The 22025-nt window shown below is 41.7% G+C and overlaps 1 protein-coding gene across 2 annotated transcripts in view; it reads right to left on the minus strand.

The window, feature by feature from the left end:
* alcama (activated leukocyte cell adhesion molecule a) overlaps positions 1-22025 on the minus strand; it is an 82466-nt gene that overhangs the window by 25203 nt on the left and 35238 nt on the right. For both annotated transcript variants that reach the window (XM_044042189.1, XM_044042188.1), the window contains exons 2-6: positions 10211-10317; positions 7441-7660; positions 5603-5667; positions 1389-1476; positions 329-499 (exon numbers count right to left, since the gene is read on the minus strand). In XM_044042189.1, the coding sequence (XP_043898124.1) occupies positions 329-499; positions 1389-1476; positions 5603-5667; positions 7441-7660; positions 10211-10317 (651 nt within the window). The remainder of the gene's footprint in view (positions 1-328; positions 500-1388; positions 1477-5602; positions 5668-7440; positions 7661-10210; positions 10318-22025) is intronic.

Genomic DNA, 22025 nt, shown 5'->3' on the forward strand with positions numbered 1-22025 from the left:
CAGAAGGCGCCCACGATTGTCGGAAGGGCCAGATCGGGATCTAAATCTGGCCGATCATCCTCTAGTGTGGGGGAAGGCTTAAGCTAATGGGTGAGTCTGAAATTTAATTTTCCACTTTGTCATCCAGCACAACAACATAACACCACTGTCCTTGAGGCTGGGTCAAGTGGACATTCAAAGCGACTTGAAGGCGAAGCTGCACTCAGAAAGAACCTCTGATGAACCAGATGGTCTGAGGCACTTCTAGCCTGTACATCTTGAACTCCCCCAAGCTCAAATGGATATTCAAATTCCAGGAGAAAAGTGAGACAGCTAAAATTGGACTCACAATGAATGGGAAAAGGCTCCAGGTCGTTCTGCTCGACGGCCAGCTCGTGCTCGGACACGCAGGAAAACACTGCACCGACATCGTCCTTGGTGGCGACGTACTGGAGCATGGAGGAGGTGGTGGATAGGCCTGTGGCTGGATCCAGCCTCGTGCTGGGGGTGATCACAACAGCTGCAGAGGGAAGAGACAGGTTGATGACACACACAAACCAAAGCAAATAGACGGCTCTCACAGTATGTGCACAAACAATTGTTCAGCTGAAAAAACCAGGTGGGTCACAAACCACAACAAGTCTCCTGATCGGGATTCAACACAGCCCTATATATAGAGCAGCAGGCGTCTGAATTCGAGTGGCTTTCTTCTCCCCTCGCCGGATGCTTCTGTAATAACTTTGTCTATTTTCCATAGATCTGGGTAATCAAAGCAAACATGATAAACAAAATCATACTGTCTCCTGCCTGCTGCTGCTGTGAAACCTGACTGCTTTTGCTGCTCTGCTCCTCCTCTCTGTTGCACAAGTACTGCAATGAGACCCACATCTACCTGCAGCATTTTTAATCCTTCCAGATTTCAGCGTAGTTTTTCTGAGCCTTCGAGTCTTTACAAATTATTAGCATTGAGCCACAATAACTGATTCTAACACTTAAATGGTTAGTGTCTGGGTGAAGTTAGATGGTCTGGTTACGTGTGCAGACACACGTGAACACACACGGGTTGTTTAAAGAATGTCATGTATGTGTCAATCAGATAAACTTGTGATCAGATCTTTCAGGGAAGTTGCTGTAGCAGGTCTGACACTTACAAAAACTCATGTGCTACACTTTGATGCGGCATCCTATTACTACATCCCTTCATGACAACTCAACAACTGTGAATAATGCGTTTTTGTTTTCTATTGCCTTGGGTAAATAAAAGCACAAATACAGATTTAATTTTCACTTTCTCCTTGCACAGCACACACAACACTGGCTCCTCTCCAGAGGATTCTTTGTGCGACATGGTGCGACTGCCGGATAGTTTCGAGGTGTGTCAGCAAACGGTGTACGGGCTGTGTTGTTACCTTTTCCGTCAGCCACCAGGAGCTGTTTATTCTTTTTCCACGTGACTGTGGCGGCCGGGTTCGCATCTGTCGCAACACACGTCCCCACCTGAGCGATAGAGAAAAGGGGGTTACAATGCGACATAGACCGCTTTCAATCATTTCACTAATTCTCCTTGACAAAGCTAAAGAGGCACGAGCAGGACGACATGATCCCGTTTGTTATTTATTAGATATGAATGTCATTCACGCACTTAACCTGAATTAAAAATGCAATCACTTTCACTCAGGAATACATCAATATAGCATCAGCATGTCGAGTAAACACACACAAGTTTACTCAGCAAAATTAATTGTGGAAGCAAATCCAGGAAAAAGAACAGCACAAAAACCACAACCAGCTGCTGCTGCTGCTGCTGCTGCTGCTGCTGCAAAAACCAACATCAATGGCGCTTTCATTTGTTGTATAATGTGGTGCCTGCGTTCCAACATTAACGGGAGAATGTTGGACATTTACCAGACAAGACAAACAACTTTCTCATTCAGGAATGAATAACTTTTTGTGTTTCATAGGCACACACTGTATCAACTGTTTGGTTTGCTGTATCTTCAGGACTGAAGGTCAGCAAAGGTAGCAGCAGATATGCCGTGTGTGTGAACTAGATAGGGAGTGAGTCACAAGAACATTCCTGCTCTGCCAAAATGTGTGCTGCAGCCTCACACACACACACACACACACACACACACAAAAAATGACACGTTTTCAAGAAGTACAATAGTTACACAGTGGCATCAGAATCACAGAATAGAATGTGATTGTATGTAACGCATATCTCACAACACGACAAGGGAACGTCAGGCCTCTGGGTGATAAACAGCCCACAGGATAATTTAATCTCAACTCTTCATGAATACAAAACCCCCCCCAGCTCACTTGGGTCACGGTCAGGTTAAACCTGAATGCAACATATGCATAATTAGGGCCCGAGCATGAATGTGCCAGGGCGAGGAACCTGATGTTCCTATTGAGATTATTTTTTTTGAGGGGGCTCACGTGCATTAAAAACTATTGAAATTTGGCACGGAGGCCGGGTCGGCAAAAAATGCGATAGTTTTGGGGAATTTTTGACGCTAGAGTTGCGTTAAATGTTAAACAGTTTTTCCGATTTCAACCAAACTTGGTACACTTGTTGCTCTCATGATTGCAAACACATTTCTTATGTACTTGCATGAACTCCGTCCACCTCCACCTACTTTAAAATTCCACTTTTTGAAAGCTCTAATTTAAACATTTTATTTCTCACATTCGTTAGATATGACGAGTTGCGTGGGGCGAGGGCCCTTTCATGACTGTGAGTCCTACGAGTGCCTCTGTGCTCAATAAAATGCCAGGAAACTTCTATGTGAAGCTATGGAGCCACTGATTCTGCAAATATTTCCAAAAAAAAGCCCTATTGAAAAAAGATTGAACAGTAACGCTCGAGTGCTTTTACTTTGAAACAGGCAGAGGAGGACATGTTGTATTAGTGACACCTGCGACAGATAAAAGCTTTGGAACACAAAGAGACTTCGGGAATAAAAAAAGGCAGAGAGGATCAGTCGCTTAATCAGAGCTTGTGACCTCCATGATGCTCCTGGACGCCATCAAATTGGGTCTTTTGTTATTGTATTGACTGAGAGAGAGAAAGAGAGAGACGCAACAGAAATGCATATTGTACATTTAATATTCCATATGAATCCAGATGCTTGGTGCTGAATCCAAATTTTTAAATATAGAAATTCGATTCTGTGTCCAAGAGCGTGATCTTATGCCAGGCTCATTTCAAGTGTTGCTACCTTAAGACGATAAAAAGCTGTTCCAAAGTCAGTCGTTCTGTAATTCACAGCTATTTAAAAGTGGGGTTAGGGTCAGGATAGAGGTAGGCTTTTGTTTTGCACACAAGCAAATTGGAGATTGATTCATTTCAGCATTTGGTTTCTCATTTCACAAGTACCTGACATTAATGCAAGACTTTCATTTTTTTCTATTAAAAACTAGAGACGGGGATGAATTGTGCCAGCAAATGAAACCGTGGCCTCTGCCTCTTCCTTTGTGCATCTCCCACCTTTCAACATGACACTTCTACTTTAATTCGGAATTCTACTTGAGTATCAAGCACCCGTGCCCTCTGCCATCCCTTTTTTAGCAAGTTATCAAAACAAGAATCCCTCTCTTCCAACGCAACCTCTTTCTTTCTTTCTTTCTTTCTTTCTTTCTTGCTCTTATTCCCCTCGTCTCTGCCTGCCCGTCTGTCTCCTCACAATACAAAATGCCCAAAGCTTTTTCAATAGCACCTGGATTTTTAGGTGGGAATATCAGTAGAGGCAGCACTGTTCATTTGATCCATAATAAATGTGTGTATGCTGCATGTGGTGGAAGGAATGTGCATCGCCTGCTAGAGCGAAGAGACGGGTGACCACTGTGATTCTGCTGCCCACAGCTTTTCAAAATAAATAAATAATAATAATTCCAACAGATACTCATAGTACGAGAGTGAATGTGAGAGTGTGTGTGTGTGTGTGTGTGCACGTGTGTGTGTTCAGATAATTAAAACAGACGGGGAGACATTCTTGCAGGAGTCAGGTGTTTTAACTGTGAATGTGAGCACGCGCTCGGATTTGGAGCAAACACACGCTGTCACAGTCTGAAAATATGTTGTGGTGTTTTTTCCGTGGGAGATATTTTCAGTTGACACATTTTCATACCGAGCTCGGTCATCTATCACCACAGCCATCGTTTACCGAAGCTGGATCATAATCATGGGGCCCCAGTGGAAAATTAACAGCAGAAGCACTGATGGAGTGTGTGTGTGTGTGTGACCGATGCTGTAAATGTAAGCAGCACTGAGTTTGCATTTGTAATTTGTAATGTAATGGTTTTTGTCAGCCCACGTTTATATAATAATATACAATATGTATATGAAATGAAAACAGAGAAGCAGAGGTTTGTCTGATTCCTTAAATAATGATTTGATTGTGCTCAGCTTTGACTGTTACTGATAATCACTGTCAGGTTGGGCACTTATTGTTACCATTAGCTCGACTCAACTCGGCACGACACGGTTATTTCACATTTCCACTAGCGATAGTACCTGGTATTTTTTTTAATACCTGCTCTGGCGAGGTTACAAGCGAGCTGAGGCGATACTATGCGCCACTGATCGGTCAGAGTGCGACGTCCGACACAAGAATCAAGCCGAACAATGCCGATATGTAGATCAGTTAAAAATACTTAACAATCCTAAAAACGTGGGTTAATCTCCAACAATTACCGTCAGAAATGTCGAAAATCTCAATATTTAACAGTGGAGTCTGGAGTATTTAGCGACAGCACTGCTGATTTCAGTTGAGTGATGGTGTCAGACGGTCATGGAGGAAGTACTGAACAAATATCAATTACACTGAAAACAACTGCTTTACGAGTCACTCGTTTGTGTGTGTCGCGTGTAAAATGAAGTAACGGCAGTTTTGTGCAGCCGCGCAGTGATGACTCCGCTCACGTTGAGGAGGTACTATTTTGTAATGGAAAACCTACCTAAACCGTGCCGTGCCAAGGTGAGTTGAGGGGAAAAAAGGTGGAAAAAGGGCTTAAGTGTGTAGTAACAGTCATTTATGCCACACATGCCTGTAATCAGGGAAAAAGGAGCAGCGCAGAACTTGGTGCAGCTTTATGGCAGCAGTATCAATGGCTTTACAAATTTGTAAGTGAGTAAGTAAATTTAATTTATAAAGTACATTTACACACAGCAAGTGCTGTACATTGAAAGACTAAAAAGACACAACAATTTGTGCAATAATAAGAATCAATACCATTACAGCCCCTATACATTGCACTATATTTGATCCCTTTTCTAACATGGCGAGGACTCACACACCCTCCACTAATTATGCATCTCTGAAAGTTTGCTAATCGATTTCTCTCTCGTTGTCCTCAAAAGCCACAGGCTGCTTTCGAGTTTAAATTATACATTATTTGCCGGTGTTGTAGCTACAACAGAAATTTACGAGATCAATCAAATGGACAAAAAGCAGTTCCCAGAGAGGATAAATATTTATATTCAATGCACAGCACTACAGACCTTCCTTTTGTTTAAGGAAAAAATGACTAAAGCCCACACACACACACACATAATGTTTGTGTTTCAGTCCACTCGTAGGGCACACAATACAAACGTAAAGGCTGCAGTGAATCTCACCGTCGTTGCTTTGTCTCTCTGCAGCACTTCAGCCTTGTCCATAATCGTCACTGACGACGGTTTCTCTGCGAACACAAAGAGCAGAAATGCAGCAATAAGAATCACCAAAGATGTAACCGGGGAGGAACAACATTTTTTAAACGCATCTACAGACCTGAGGGACAAAAGTGACAACCGACACACAAATACTGTAGATAATAAAGCCCATTCCATCTAAATTCTCGGTCGCAAACTTGTTGGCTTGCTGTTAATATTCACACTGGAGGACATAATTCCAACCTGCTCTCTGTTAACTACATTACTTTCTCTGAGGCCTATTGAGCTATTCTCTTCATGTCCCATTTCACGCATGGCTTCACAATACCCATTAGCAACTGATACATGGCCAGTTTTTTGGGGGAGTGAAATTCTGATTTAGCATCATGTTTATTAAAGCACAGAATGGAACAAAAACACAGTGGAATTAAAGTTATTAAAAACTAAACTGGTAGATGGTGCAACTGCATGCTACTGTCAGCCCTTTTTTTTTTTTTTTTAAATAAGCTGGAAAAATGTAATTGAATTTGGCTGATTAGTCAGTGTTAATAATGTTCCTGTTTACATAATTGACTTTTTGACATCAAAATAGCTTGGACTTTCACAAAACATTCACAAATGGAGTTCATTTATTTGCAAGAGGATTAAATAATTAACTCCACAATAGCTCCCAGAGCCAGACCGTGAATGCATATCTGAAGTATGTTCGTGTAAATCCTTTAACAAAAGCCTGATTCATAAACGTGGAGTATCTTAATGTTGTATCTTTATATGGAATGTTATGTTTTTGTTGCTTTAACGTGGCAAGTCTGTTATGGAATATTTGGTACTTTGGCACACGGCACAAGGAACAACGTAGAACAAATGTACATTTAGTATTTATATGTAGAACTCTGTATAATAATAATATTTATAATAATATGGTGGACAAATAGTCTCTCTCTTTAACATGAATGAAAAGATGGCAGTACGCGCGGATGCAGTGCCTCTTGGCTCTCATTCTTTTTCATGTGTTTTTGTTTGTATGCATGTACGTGGACATGTGTCAGTTTTGCTACGGATGTTCGGCGCCTCATCTGAGGGAGCAGGGCACCACACCAGGATCACACTGATCCAGAGCAGTGTCTGTTGTTTGTCTGAGGTCAAGCACTGTATACTAAATAGTCTACAGCAATTGTTTGAAAAATGGACCTTTCTCCTTCTCCATTCCAATACTACAGTTGCAAACCATACACTTTTGTTGCTAGGGATGGGAATGAATATTTGATTATCTTCTTCAGTATAAGAATTCAGTTAATGTGGTTTGTAATTGCATAAAAAAACAAACAAATCTTTATGCTCCAAACACTAAAAAAACTGGCAGCCACAGCAAACACTTAGTACTTGGACTACACAAAAGAAATACATTTACATTGGTCACTGAATGCATTTCAGAGCTGCTCCTCCAAATTCAATACACTGTAGATTGGGATGAAATTTACCAGGGTCTTTGAATGCATCTCATTCACTGCCCCTCATGTGTTGGTGTTGGAGTTTAGAATATTGGACGAATAACCCTGTCAAATATATGAAATTCCCATCACTATTTGCTGGAGGAAGAAAATATGATCGTTTGCACCTTCAAAACTACATTTTTAAAGGTGGCTTTCAGGGACAGGGATAAGTGCCGGAAGCAGTGTGGTCCAAATTGGTTGGTCATCAGTCTGAAAAGATTTTTTTGGTACATGAATTGATTGCTTTTTCTTTTTTTTTTGGCAGCAAAAACCCAAATATCTCATGTCAATGGACAATATTAATCTTACTGTGAACAGCAACAGAAGTGGGGTATTCCATGAGGTTGCTCTCTGACACCACCATGCAGGTGAAGGTCTTCTGGTCTTTGAGAGAGGCCTTGGTGATGAGCAGGCTGGACTTGTCATCGATGCTGATCCGCCGGGCGTAATCGTCCGTGGCCTGAACTGTGGGCTGGTCGTTGCGGGCCTGTTTGACCAACAGGTCACCGGGAGTGCCGTCATCTTTCTCCTGCAGCAGGAGAACACACAGCCAGGCTTTAACTGATTCTGCAAATGTATGCGTCGCCCATTTCTTATTTCTCGCAGAGAATTATAGAGACAGAGTTTAACCGCAGACCTCCACAGTTTGTCTCTGGTGTTCATCACAATCTCGCTGTATTAAGTTAAATTAATTTAGGGTTTTTGAAGAAGGAGGAGGAAAAATCCTCAAGCATGCTAAAACATTAATTATCTTGTTGATCCTGTCAATCACACGGGGGACACGTCGATGCAAAATTCAAGACGAGGCGTCTCCCTGTAATGTTTCAGCAACAGCACTGATAAGAAGGATGAGAGCTAGACAGGAAATGATTGTCTCATAGTTTCATACGACTCCCTCCCTCCCTCTCTCCCTCCTCCCCACTCTAAGGTCACGTCTCCACACTTGGCTGATTACGGCAGTGATGCTGCAGCAGGTGCATCTGCAAAGTGATATACATTACATTCTGCTCAGACTACAGAATTGCGAGTGCGGTCTTAAGTACGTGGCTGCTGGAGGGAAATAAATGAATAATTAAAAAAACACCTCTGCACCTCGGAGCCTGCATATCATTTTTACATTTTTGATCAAAAACAGATACCGCATCCTCCGAGTTCTGAAGAACAGCTTCAGACCGCTATGTGACAGCTTTGAACACCGGTGGACTAACAATGAGAACTCCTGAATATCTTAAGGAGTCGCTTTCTCTTTTTTTTTTTTCTACAAATATATTACAATTACTATTATTAGGTTTTTGTTCTTTCTTTCTTTTTCTTTAAATTAATATATTACTTTTGCTATGTTTTATTTCATCTAGGAAAAGCCAAACCTTGGCAACACAAAGATATTCTATTTGAAATATGACAAAGAGAAACAGTAAATAAGAAGCTGGGACTTGTGTTTGATATTGTGCTGATGCCTTAAATTGCATTTCTGAATGGCAGGATTTTACCAAAAGCTTTTTAGTTTTTAAGAGAACCAACACAAATCTTGTTACTGTTGTTATGATGGATATCTTTGCTGACTGGGGAAACAGTGTCCAGAGACTCACTATTAACACTGACCCTTTCAAAGGCAGACTTTTTTACAAAACTTTCCACAAAAGTAAAACGACTCTCATAACGCCTGCAAACATGCCCGTAATTGCATATGTCCATTTCCCACAGCGTGTATACATTCTTGAGAGGAACCTACAGCCATAAAACAGAGCTGTGCGTAAAGATGCTATCCCCCTAACGAGCAGCTCATCTAAGAGGGGCATCCGATTTAATGCGTCCCCGTGTCTCTGCTGCACAGCACAACGGACAGAGATTGAAAACTTTAATTTACCTGCAGAGGGGGAAAAAAGGGCAAATGTGTTGGCTTCAGTTCTTTAAAGATGGACTTGATATGGAGGCCACACAGTGTGTTTTTCTCCCTTAGACAGTGATAGTGATAAGTTATTCATGTGATATGTGTCACGGTGTCACGGTGTCGTGGCTGTGCTGTTTATGACGGATCTGTTTTATCTATCTTTGTGTGTATTGTTTATTTCTTTCTGTACATACTGTTGCTATTTTTTTTTTGCATACTTTAGCGGCAGAGGAAGTGTTTACATGATGTTTACTGCTGTGTTGAGCAAAGAGTGACGTTGCACTTATATTTTTGATCAGGCGTCTGTTTCAGTAGCGAGTCCGTTATTGAATTTTGAGAACGCATCAGAAAACGCCGAACCCTGAATATAAATATACCGTGTTCAAATTGGGTTGTTCAAGACAAGCGCATTTGAACAGTCATGACCTCTTAACTATACGCTTTGTAAAAGCACCTTGTTCAGGATGTTCTGTACGTAGCGGCACAGTCGTGGAAGAAAGTAATTTAAAGTGTCCAGCTGAAGGTGAAAGTCTGGTTTTACTTCCAAAGAAAGTTTTTCTTCTCCTCCTGATAACTTGATACATACATATTGTTACATGGACGAAGAAGAAGGTATGCGAGATCACGCTGGTTTTGGTCGGACATACTTGGCATTTTGTTTTAAAATACACGCTTGATTTAAATGATAAAAATCACCGCGCAGTGAAATGACTTGACTTATGTTTCTTTATGAGTGAGCAACATTTTTTTCCTTTTTCCTACGAACGTCTGCATTTCACTACCTCATTTCTCAACCCACATGTTAAGAAATACAAAAACTGTAGGTTCAAGTTCCTGTTTTTTTTTTTTTTCCTTTTGGTAACTGTGTGTGTGTCAGCTGTGGAAAATGTGTGCTTCAAACTCCATTCGTCCCACACGTTTTCAATGCACTGCCACTTATCCTGCCACCACACAACCTTACTGCGGTTACTCTGTAACAGTGTTATCTAAGGTGGCTCTGTCTTCAGTTGTTAAAAAGACTTGTGAAATATGGCATATTATTATATCAAAATAAAGGCTTTTATTTTTAAATGCAGCATAATCCCCCTGGCATAACCCCACCAGCACCACCACCACCAACCACATGCAAACCCAGTCCACCACGCCAAAGCAGTAGATAACATGAGGCAAACGCTGCTGAATACTTACATATTTCCACTTAATGAACATCAGATCGTCGGGTGCAGGAGCTCCTTTGTTGCATGGTATCACAATGGTCTCTCCATACAAAGCAGTCACACTGTTCGTAGCCCGCACTGCAGGAGAAAAGACAAGGCTGTTACTGGTGTTCAAAATATATTGTTTTTCAAAGAAAACAGCAACAGGTGAACTATCACAAACATTCAAAAGTAACTCAAGTAACAATCATTCCAGCAAAGAGTTGTAGTACACTCTCTTAGGAAACCCTGCATCAACAACAACAACAAAAAACAACATAAATAGCTTGTGGGATTTGCACTTTTATCTAATGAACACTTGCTCTGCAGCCTTTGATCAGTGGTGAGGGGCAGAGAGAACACAAGAGGAAGCTAAAAATATGGTCACTGGCTTTTCAGACACTTTGTAGGAGACTGTGGTTTGGCTGCGCGGCTCCTCCCGACTATAAGTGTTTCAAATGGATGGGTGTGAACAAAGTGAATAAAGCTTTCGCCAAACTACGTTGTCACTCCAAAGTTTGAGCAGCCACATTTCAAACATGCCTCCCATTAAGTTTAAAAGACAGAGGTGCAAGAGGGGGGGCTTGGTTAGGTCAAGCTCGGTGCCCAAAAAACCCACCTCCTCTGTCCACTAACGTGAGAAAGCACTGCAGTGGAGGGTTGCTATGGTGGCACAGGCCAGTCATGTGAGACGTGGGTGGGAGGGAAGAAAAGGAGTTGAGGGAAGATGGATGGATGATATGGGGGGGGAGGTCAGTGCAGAGTGGAGGGACATGAAGGTCTTCACGCTCCAAATCTTCTTCTTTGAGCTTCTCTCTGAGCAGGTCGGACGGCAGACGTTTCAGATTCTGGACATTCCTGAGCGATGAGGACACACAAACGCACAAGTGCAGCGGCCGCTTATTCCGAAGCCAAGCCCCAGGCTGGACTTTTCATATATATCCTCTGCTCTGAGCCACATTTTAACGATATCCCATCAACATACAACAAGTATCAGTTTCCACTCCATTGCTTTCAGAGAATGTTATGTGTGGGGAGGATACTAAAAATCTCGTCTCAGCGGTCCAAAAAAAAGGACACGGTTGAGATTTGTGTTCATACCGGTATTTGTTTTTTTTTATAATTTCCTGAGTAGTTTCTGCCACAAAAGTGAAGAAAAGATAGTGAAACAGGAAAATGTGTCGACGCAAGGCTACATCTTTATTGTCTCGTACAGAAATTTTTGTTAAACCCACCATAGATCCCGTTCAATTATTAGGAAGGACACATTGTGCCGAAATATCATCACCCTTGGCTTCATTAATCACTGCACACTTGCCAGTTCTACTGTTTGACATCTGTCAGTCCCCAGAGGAGCGTGAAAACGTGACCTTCGCTTGCAAAAGCGCCGCTCTGTTCTTCCCTGCCTTTTCACAATAACGAGGAGCGGCAGCTGTGACTTGTGTTGCTGTTTATTAACAAACAAATGTGCGGCGACAAAATAACGACCGCTGACAATGACTTTCATTGAGTTCCTTCAGTATTTCAAGTAAGTCACAAACAAAGGCTCTGCTTTTCAAACGAGCGCGTGCCGCGTGTTCCGGTTTGATGAGGAAAAGCAACACGTTTTCTGTGGTAATGACATATGTGAGTCACATGGGAACTGAAAACCTGACGAAACGTATCATCTCCGGAAACACGTACCAACAGTAACGGTGAAGTAAACAAACTGACAGCCTGAACTGGAGCTAGAAGGATAATTGTGGAGGGTCTGGGTGTGTGTGTGTGTGTGTGTGTGTGTGTGTGTGTGTGTGTGTGTGTGTGTGTGTGTGTGTGTGTGTGTGTGTGTGTGTGCGTGCGTGTGCCTGGAAACTACAGAGTGTGACGAACAAAGTGTTGAAAAATAAAAAAAGATAACTCTAATTTCAGGAGTGATAAGCGGGTTCCGTGCCTTTCCTCACATCACTGGTTTTTGCATTTAATCAAAGGTGTCAGTGACCGACAGATGGTACAGAGGAGAAGTGGTGAAAAGTGTCAGGAAAATGGCTGACACCTTTTTATATATATATATATATATATATATATATATATATATATATATATATATATATATATATATATTATACTGAAGAATGACATCAGCCACACACAGAGAGAGAGAGAAAATGTGACGTTTATAAAGGCATTCCAGCCACAGATGTAGTTGTTTTGCTGCCTTAATGGAACGTGATGAAGCCTCCTTATTATTTGTTTTTATTAGAAATCAATCACTGTGGCTACACTCGCTTTACTTAGTGCTGGCTACATTTGAAGAGAAATGGCATAAAAAACATTTTGTTAAAAACCCAAATTAAGAACATATATTCACGTCAGCCCTAATTTCTCTGCTAAATCTTACATTAAAGCAAACATTAGCAAAACGTCAGCGATCTTAAGTCACTAAGCAAAGAGCAGGAGTCCTTTCCATCACCCTCAAACTTGGCAGATTTAAAGATGTTCATGAAGGAAATGGGCTTTGTGTGAATGAGGTGAAACTGAGAATGAGTCGCACTTCTTTCTCTTCTGTATTGTTGACATTACACTCAGTCAAGAACGCTTTTGCAGAAATAAAATGTCTTCAAAATACAGAAATGTTCTCTAATGATGACGGATTGTAATAGCTGATTAAGTTTAATATCTATAATTTGGCTCCCTGTGTGTCTTAAGCCTGGAAAAGACATGAAGGAGGTTTATTTGTTGAATACTATTTGTAATTTATGTTCTCCCCCGGCTTTACTGGTCTGTATTGCTAAATAATGGGAGTCTCCTAAGCCCATTTGGCTGGGGCATATTTTGTACACGTGGGACAACAACAGAAGATAATGAATGAATCATGGAGTACACACAAACACATGAACCGGGGTTCAAATGAAGGTAATTAACAAACACACCCGGATAATGTGAGCTACATTTGCATGTAAAAAAGGCCCATTTATACTCCACAGACGGCTGGAGCCTCTTTTGTCCGTTACTTTGCGTAACAGAGCAATACCACCAGAAGTCGCGGGGGCATAACGGAGTCAACAGTCGGGAAAACAAGGAAGAAGCCAACCCAGAGTCGCAGTGAAACAACCGTGTACACCATGCTGGTTTATCCTTGCAGCCAGAAAACAAGAGACAAGGGAGCGACTGCCAGGTGCTCGGCTGTTTGACTCGAGGGAAGTTCGAAGTTGTCAAAAGTCACAGTCGAGAAAAAGGAAAATATTGAAAATGCCCCTTGTTATCAATCTCTCTCATTGGTATTCCATCGCCACACATTTATTTCGGATCAAGCAGAATAAAAATAACCCCTTTTAACGGACGCTATTTTGATGCCTGCAACTTACGTACTTGGCACTCCTCACTAAAGCTGTGAGAACAACTATGTCCGGACGTAAACGGACGAAAACGGAGCATAAATTGGCCGTAATACTCACAAATTGAAAGAGGATGTCTCGTCTCCGAGCAGAGCACTTCACACTTCATTCAGTCCATCAATTACCCACTCGTGCTCGAATACTGGGAGGGAGGGAACGACGTAGTCTGTGTATGCTAATTCGCTGAATGACCCTTTAATGGGCTGCAGCATCGGTGTGAACGGTAGACGCCATGAGGTTAACACAAAGCACACACACACACACACACTTCGCCTGTCATAGGTTCCCATGTTGTGCAGCAGCACTGTAAATCTGCTCCTGTACTTCCGGAAGCGTGTTTTTGTTCAATTCACTCCCTTCATCTATCTTTATTTCTCAAACCCTGTCAGGGTCACACGCTTGCTTATTGCCTTTTCTCCTCCAGGCATAATTGTTAACCGTACCTAAGAGAAAAGACAACGGTGTTTGTCTATTTTATCTCCCAAAGTGCAAGCCATAAGTCATCCGGTATCGGCGATATCACCCTCAACAAAAGAGCAGCCTTTGTCTGGAAGCCAGCCACGACCGCAGTGCATTGTTCACACAGGTGGGAAGGAAGCGGGTGCACATTAGCCGGCTTGATTAAGAGCTGGAGAGGATAATGCGGAGCACAACTGTGAGTGCCGTGGGCTTCCTTATTGGGCTTTAAATTGTGTTTTTAACCAACTGCTTTGTGCACCGCAGACATAAAGCATTTACATAATCATATGCGTCCAATTGGAATGCGTCCTGTAATGCGAACTAAACAAGTGAATTCATTTCAAAGAACTCAATTAAAAGTTGTTGTTTTTTTTGTTTGTTTTTTTTCCATCAGGCAATAGTTTAATTAGAATTCCAGGGTTAATTATGTACGAGTGAAGTTTATATGCTGTACTACAACAATTTTACTGTTAATCTCTCCAGCTAATTAATGATTCTACAGGAAGCCTTTTTCTTTTATTAGATCTCATATCATGTATAATGCTGCTGGAGATAAAGGGGCTGTGGTTATAGTAGGTGCAGTCTTTTACTGCCAAACCCGCGCCACTTAACTTTTAATTTTTCACCCCCGTCTTCGTCTCCTCTGCTTGAGACTTCACGTGCATCATAGGGACTGCGCTCTCCTATTCACGCATTGCTGCCAGGTCGATTGGAAAGCCACTCTGGCTTCTCAACTCTCGACTTTTCCCCGCTATGCTCGGTAACCACCCTTCCAAAACATTAACCTGCAACCCTCTGTCCTGAGGCATGTATTTGTTTGCTCTGGCAGCTCTAACACAACTGTGCTTATCTCATGATTATCTAGCAGCTGAACAATGTGTTCCTGGGGAGATGAAACCAGACCTCTGTGTGGTCTCCCCCATTCAGCCAGCATCACAACAAAAGCACCTAATCCCATTCTCCAAACTCGGTCCTTTTCAATATGTTTCCCTTAAAGTTTTTCAACGAGTTGAAGTTTGTAGCAGTGGTAATTCTTTTTTCTCCCCCCAGTCCCCCCCCCCACATCTCCTCAGACGACTCTGTGTTATCACACTGTGAAGACGACGTAGACAGGAAGGCAACTTTAACCAATTTTTTGTCAAAAATTGGTTGTAGTACTCAAACTCAACAACCAATTATTTATCTTGCGTCCCTGCCTCCTGCAGCTTTAATGCGTGTATATATATCATATTCACAAAGTGATAAAAATTCCCTTTTAATGTGATATGCAAATTTCCTCTAGTCTCAACTAAACCTCCACCAGCAGCAGTGGAACAATTAGGTCATAAAATTAGTCTCACTATACAGAAGTCTTAGTTTTGGTTGGATTAAACTAAAACCATTTATGAGCATTTCACAAAATTGTCTGCACTACAATAACCGCTGTGGTAATACCCGGGGACAAGTTTTGTCACCGAGCACACAAAGACTGAACAAAGCCCACCGGGAGGAAACCCATATATATGCATTTTAACAAGAGCCGAAAAGACTTTATTTTTCCTACAATAATTCCTCCTTGTCAACCTTGTCAAGCAAGCAAGTCAATCTACGAGCAAGTCTAACATCATCTTCTACAACTGTGTAGTGCCAAACTCGTCACACTGAAATGTGATTCCTTATGTCGAGCACATCCGCCAAATCAAACTAGTCCCGGCACCTCCCTCCTGAAAAATAAAAAATAAAAACACACCAAAGCGCAGGAGTCATGGTAGATTTAATGCCAAGTGACAACATAAAGCACCAATAAACTTGCAAGAGTTTGCCCTTTGTCACCTTCAGTGCCGTGTGTGCGTGTGCGTGCATACCTGCATGTGTTTGCGTTCAGTGGATCTAACTGAAAATGTCTTTGCACAGTGTTGAGTTGGATCAAAATGATAATAAACGTAAATCGTACTTGTGATTTTGCATGTCACTTCCATTGACGTGATGGATGGATGAGTTTTTACTTCACATAATACGGCGAACGTTATATATACTGCTACGAGCAAACTTCGTACATAAAAAAAAGTGTTAAAGTATTATCGCAAAACTTATTAAAAGTTTTCAAGGGAATAAAAGTGGTTCCTATGCTTTTTACCCTTTTATACTATATATTGTCATTAGATTATTTTTACTCATGCATTAATGTAAAAGTGGGATTTAACTATTACCCGTTTCGCGTCTCTATGCAATTTTCTCTTCATGTGGTTCTCTCCGTGTGTTCGCGTGCGGACACTTAGTCCGAGAGAAAATGATCGCATAGAACATCCGCTCCGTTGCATTGTTCTCAATAACAGTGATCAGCAAATGTACATAGATTGGCGGTCATTTTTTTAATTGCCGAGAATAAATATTCTCTCCTTTATGCAACTGCATAAAGGAGCATAATCCATACATTATGCTACATCCATGCTACATCCACCACTATACGGGGATCGGTTTGCCACGTGGACTGCGCTAAATGTAGAATAAATGAATGAAATATAAATGGATTTGTGAGCAGTGGTCATGTATGAGTGGTATGAGTGGAATTCATTATGCACAGCTCTCTGTGGACAGAGATTGCAAAAAGAAGAAGAAGAAGCAGGCCTACATTTCGAGTGTGTGACTTGAAAATCCACTTCATGACTGGAAAGCCATCAATAAATAAATATGTCTAGAAATGATAACAAAAAAATGTAGTGAATCACGCCTGGAAATGCTCGCTCGAGCAGGCTACACCGCAAACAATGCAAGTGATGCATCCCATCCCCTCATGTCTGCCCTATAGTCATCGCTCCAAGCTAAGAACACATGAAAACAGTGGTAAAAGCAGAGAGAAGGAGACAGCGAGGGGAGGTTTGCTCATGTTTCCGACAAGATTGCGAAGGCTACAGATACCAGATATTCTTTATTTTTTTCTCCCCCACCTCCCCCAGACAACTTCATGTATCGGCGGTATCAGCCAAGTGAAGTGAATTTCAACAAATAGGATAAAAACCTGTTTAAGAAACAAATCACGGTAAGAGGTTACGGCATGATGCGCGATTTGTCAACAATGGCAAATGCCATGACAAATCGGAGCGCTGTCTCGCAGACGCTGTGCAAAAACAGCTGCTGCCGCAAGATGCAGAAAAAAAAGATGTTATAGACATGAAAGTAAAGGTATGTGAAACTTCCCACACAACTCCACACACCCATTTCTGGCAGAGGGACACATTAAAACCAGCCTCATTTATCAACCCGTCCAAATTTTGTGTCTGAGCATTCATGTATAAAATGCCACCATGGTCGTTTTTCCTCTTGTTTCCACGACCTTGTGGACAGCTGCAGAAACATTTGCAAGTCTGCTGTCGCTCTGATATCTCAAATGTTAGACGGGGTAAGCGTCCATTCAGGCGCGCAGTTGATTAACATGCACGCATTAGCATAACAACACATCCACTTGTCTCGACTCTGGAAGCATAATGGGAGCAGCTTGACATTGTTGTGATCACTGTGATAGGTGGACAGCTCTCCTCTCGCAGATAAGCGCAGTTTTATATAAATGACGCGTTTGTGCTGGATGGTGTGAAATTACAGCGGGCCCACACACGTTCCCAGGGGAAGGAACGTGTGACACAAAAATCTGTAGTAAGATTTCTGTGCCAAAGCAGCATTATCATGGGTGATGATAGAGACCACCATCCTCACACTGGCAGACAACATGATGTTAGTTTTCCATTTGAACATGTGCGGCATAGATACACACGATTAGCAGTTAAAATTAAACACAGTCAAAGTTTGTATACTATTGCACACAATTAGCTTGTATAAGCTATTTTAAGTGATAAGCTTTTCGGGCATGTCAAGTTTAATGTCACAAGGCTCTGGGTAAGTGGAAAAAGGGTTAGTAGACAGCACAGAGCAGCCTCGGGGGGGTGTTCCATTTTTATATCTTTTTTTACTTCTGCCTCTTCAAACTTGACCAACAGAACAATGTTCAAACAGAGCCCGGTGGATTCAGTTACCGACGGACATGACAAATGCCAATATTTTATCAATCGCTGCCGATCAAACGTGGGGGTCAGTCAATATACTTGACCAAATGCCAAGTGTTCCTTTTTTCCAGGGAAGACAAAAGCCTGTCGTTTTGTCCAGTGACAGTTTAGGTGTTGCCCTGCTTAAAAATATGAATGAACCACACTGAACTAAAACTGTTGCATTGGTGACATGTTCATTTATAATAACCGTGTACTGCACGTTCTTAAATAGTATTATATTTTTAGTATTTCATGATTACAGTGTACTAAATGAGATGAAATGCTGATAACATTAAAAACCAAGTTGTGATTTGGAGTCTTAATAGTCTTCACTACATACTACAGGGTGACTAGCATAGGGATTACCCTGCACTAATTGCTTAGTAGGAGCCCCCAACTATCTGGACATAGGTCAACAGCCAACAGGTCAACTGACCAAACGGATAGAAGGGTTATTTATTCATATTATGCAATTTGTATAATAACAACATCACCACACAAGTTGTTAGGGAATAATTAAGTTTATGTTTTTCCTGGTAAAACTCCTCCAACAGCAGAACAGTTGTGTGTAAAGTGTTGAATAAATAAAAAAGACTTCAATTAGCACAAGCCGCTGTACCAATGAGGCAAAGGCCTTCAGAAGATGAAACTTAATCAACAGTAAGAATCTCACAGGACAGAGAAATGATATCAATTCTAATGTCCCAGAACTAAATTGCCCAATTACTGATCATATATTAGCAAACCCTGCCCGACCCAGCTCATATCATGTGAGTGAGCGAGCAAGCGCGTGGTGTGTGTGGGGTTGTCTCTGGCTGTGTGTGTGTGTGTTGCATATCTGCATGAGTCATCAGGAGGGTTTCTGCCAAAGCAGCGATCAAAGGTTCACTGAAAGTCAGACTTTAGGTTTGCTATAAATGGCAGCTTGGCTGAGGAGGAAGCTGTGGTCCCACTGTATGTTGACACTGTGTGTGTCAGCAGTGCATGCAGGGAGGAGGGGATGTTTATACTTCACCCCCACACTGTCTGTCACCAGATATGTACAACAGACTACTCACCCAACGCGTCCCCCCCCTCCCCCCCGACAGGCCTCGGACCTGCCTTCCTCCTACACTGTCTGTTAACACGTGTCCCCCACTCTGAGCGATGGCACTGCTGCTGTACAGAGCAACAACACATAAAACACAAGGACTGGTAACACGGAGTGTTGTTAAGGAGGGGGAACTCCAGAGAGATATAATACTGCACTTCCAACAAACAGAGCTGGTGGACTAATCTCACACGTGTGAGATTATTGTCATTTATTTGTCCCTGGGATTACAAAAACGTCCACAGTCACTATCTATGTTTACATGGACACAGTAATCTGAATAACGACAATTAAAAAAAAACAAATCTGAATATTCTGGTCGAATAAAATACCATTCTAAAGCCACAGGGGTTGGGTGTCTCCCCTACATCAAATTGAATTTAACTGAGTGGACATTACTTGGATCAATGTAACATTTATGTATGAAATTGAAATCCGGGTTATTTATTTTTTTGGTGTACCTTTTGCCTTGGCAGCTGCAGTAGCTGGATTCGAATGGGGGTCACTGCAGAGGGCCTCAAGCCTGAGGAGCACCAGCTCTACCAGGTCCCAGAAATATTATGTCATTTCAAATTATAATAATAATATAAAGTAACCCATTTTAAAGAACCAACTTTGTGACTTGCTCCTCGTCACTGCCTTGAAAGCAATAATGTGTTTTCAGTACCTGAACATAACATACCCTATAAAACAACATTCAGGGTCCCCCTTAAATTCTAAATCACTGATTTAGTTCTTCCCTTTTCTAATTGCACGCATAAATGTAATGGGCTGCGGTGATGCAATAATATTGGTGATTACGACAACGTAGAAGTGTAAATAATGATGTGGTGGTATAAACCTCGGCTCCGGGTGAGGACAGATGGACGACGCCACCTTCCTTTTTAATTGTCCTTTGCTTTAGTGTGAAATGTCTAACTATTCTTTTTTAACTACGATCTCGTCCACTTTTTTTTTTTTTTGTGCCGGGGACGGTTCAGCTGCCGCAATAACATGCACAATAAGCTTAAAGTTTTACTGGCAAAGTAAGTCTCTGACACAGCAAGGCAGCAGAGAACTCTTTCATCGTCCACCACAATGTTTTACGGTTCGATCATCTCAATGTCCAACGAGTGGACATGGACGAGCCCTGCTCCAGATAATGAGGTCTGACCACTGCCTTTAAATTGTGCATTACACCTGTGGTCTACGACGTTATGTGATTTGCATAGTGCAGTTAGACTAAGGGCTTCATGTTTATGTGCAAAATGTTGCGTTGCAACACTTCGGAGCGGCTTCCTTCCTCGGTTTCGCCGTCATCTCACCAGAAATTGTCATTATTTTTTAATTAGTGTTGAGCCAGCCTTGTTCTCATTCCGAGAGCTTCATGTTCTTACAGATGCACGGGGTGTCGCACCGCGTCGCATTCAGGCGCTCATGGCAACAGCCCTGAGAGTCCATTCACGCTGAAACACCACTGTGAGCTGTGATCAAGCCGGTACTCAGCAGCCACTGACAAGGATAATATATTATTTATAACAATTACAGATGTATTATTAGTCATGGAAATGCTGATGGTATGAATAAAATAAAAGTCTGTCTGCGAGACAGCGGTGAATATCCACTAAGGCCAGCCCTAATCTCGGTCCTATCCTGGTCCCTAACCCGAATATCAACGCCATCAGTGGGTTCACACTGGAGCCGATCGAAAGCCTGGTGCGTCTCTTTCAGATGCGGCGGTGCACCCCTCGAGATAATAAGAACACGATGGTTGAGCCAAAACAGGTTTTGAGTGTATCAAAGCAGAGATTGTTTGTCTTAAATCACTCTCAGCCATCGCAAGTCCATGCCTTCAATCAATACGGCCCAATTAGACATAGCCCTGAGAGAGGTTTCTCAAGGAACTAATGAAATCCTCCAGCGTGGAATCATTAGCACCACTCACAAACCTCTTTAAAGCACAATTTCATATGCTAAGTATGCTGTAGCATTGACTTATGTAATGTATGTTGGGATCACATATGTCCATGCATTATTTATATAGTGACTGTATAAGTCAACTCCTGCCAGGTAGCTGCTGGAACAACATGTACTGTATATAGAGCTGCAACTAAAGATTACTTTCATAATCGATTAATCTGTCGGTTATTTTCTCAATTAATCAATTAATCATTTGGTCCATAAAATGTCAGAAAACCTTAAAAAAATGTTAATCGGTGTTTGTCAAACCTGGAAATGATGATGTTCTTAAATGTCTTGTTTTGTCCACAAACCAAAATGATTAACTTTTAATGATTTATTTGTTATTCAGAGCAAATAAATGAAGAAAATACTCACATTTAAGCAGCGTAAACAATTGGAAATGTTTTAATCATGTTTAATCTTGTTTTAATCACGAAAAGAGATTCAAACCGATTGATCAATTATCAAAATAGTTGATTATCAGATTATCAGCTCTAACTGTATTGTCTATAGGCATTTACTGCTCTGACTTAGCTGTTAGAAATAAAAAAGGCTTCTTGAAACCCTTGTTAATGTGGAATATAAACACATTTTCTTCTCCACATATGAAAAATGGGCGAACATGAGATGCCGAAAGAAGGATATGCAAACAAGTTTTAAGGAAAGAGATAGAGATGGACTTGAATGTGCGACGTTAGAGTCTGAACGTTCCACACAGCAGATTAGGAAATGTAAATAATGCCTCTGTATGGTGAGAACAATTCAGCTCCACTGGTCTGCACCCTCAACCCCATCAACGCAGTGGGGAAAATAAGCGGCTGGCACTTCCACCAGTCACACATAATGGTCCGCACCTGGTGGAGATGCAGCCATGCAGCTCTCTTTGCCAAAAATAAAAATGGAAGCTGTAATCTTATTTCAGGA

The sequence above is a fragment of the Solea senegalensis genome, linkage group LG13 (assembly GCF_019176455.1).
Source record: "Solea senegalensis isolate Sse05_10M linkage group LG13, IFAPA_SoseM_1, whole genome shotgun sequence".
Taxonomy (NCBI): domain Eukaryota; kingdom Metazoa; phylum Chordata; class Actinopteri; order Pleuronectiformes; family Soleidae; genus Solea; species Solea senegalensis.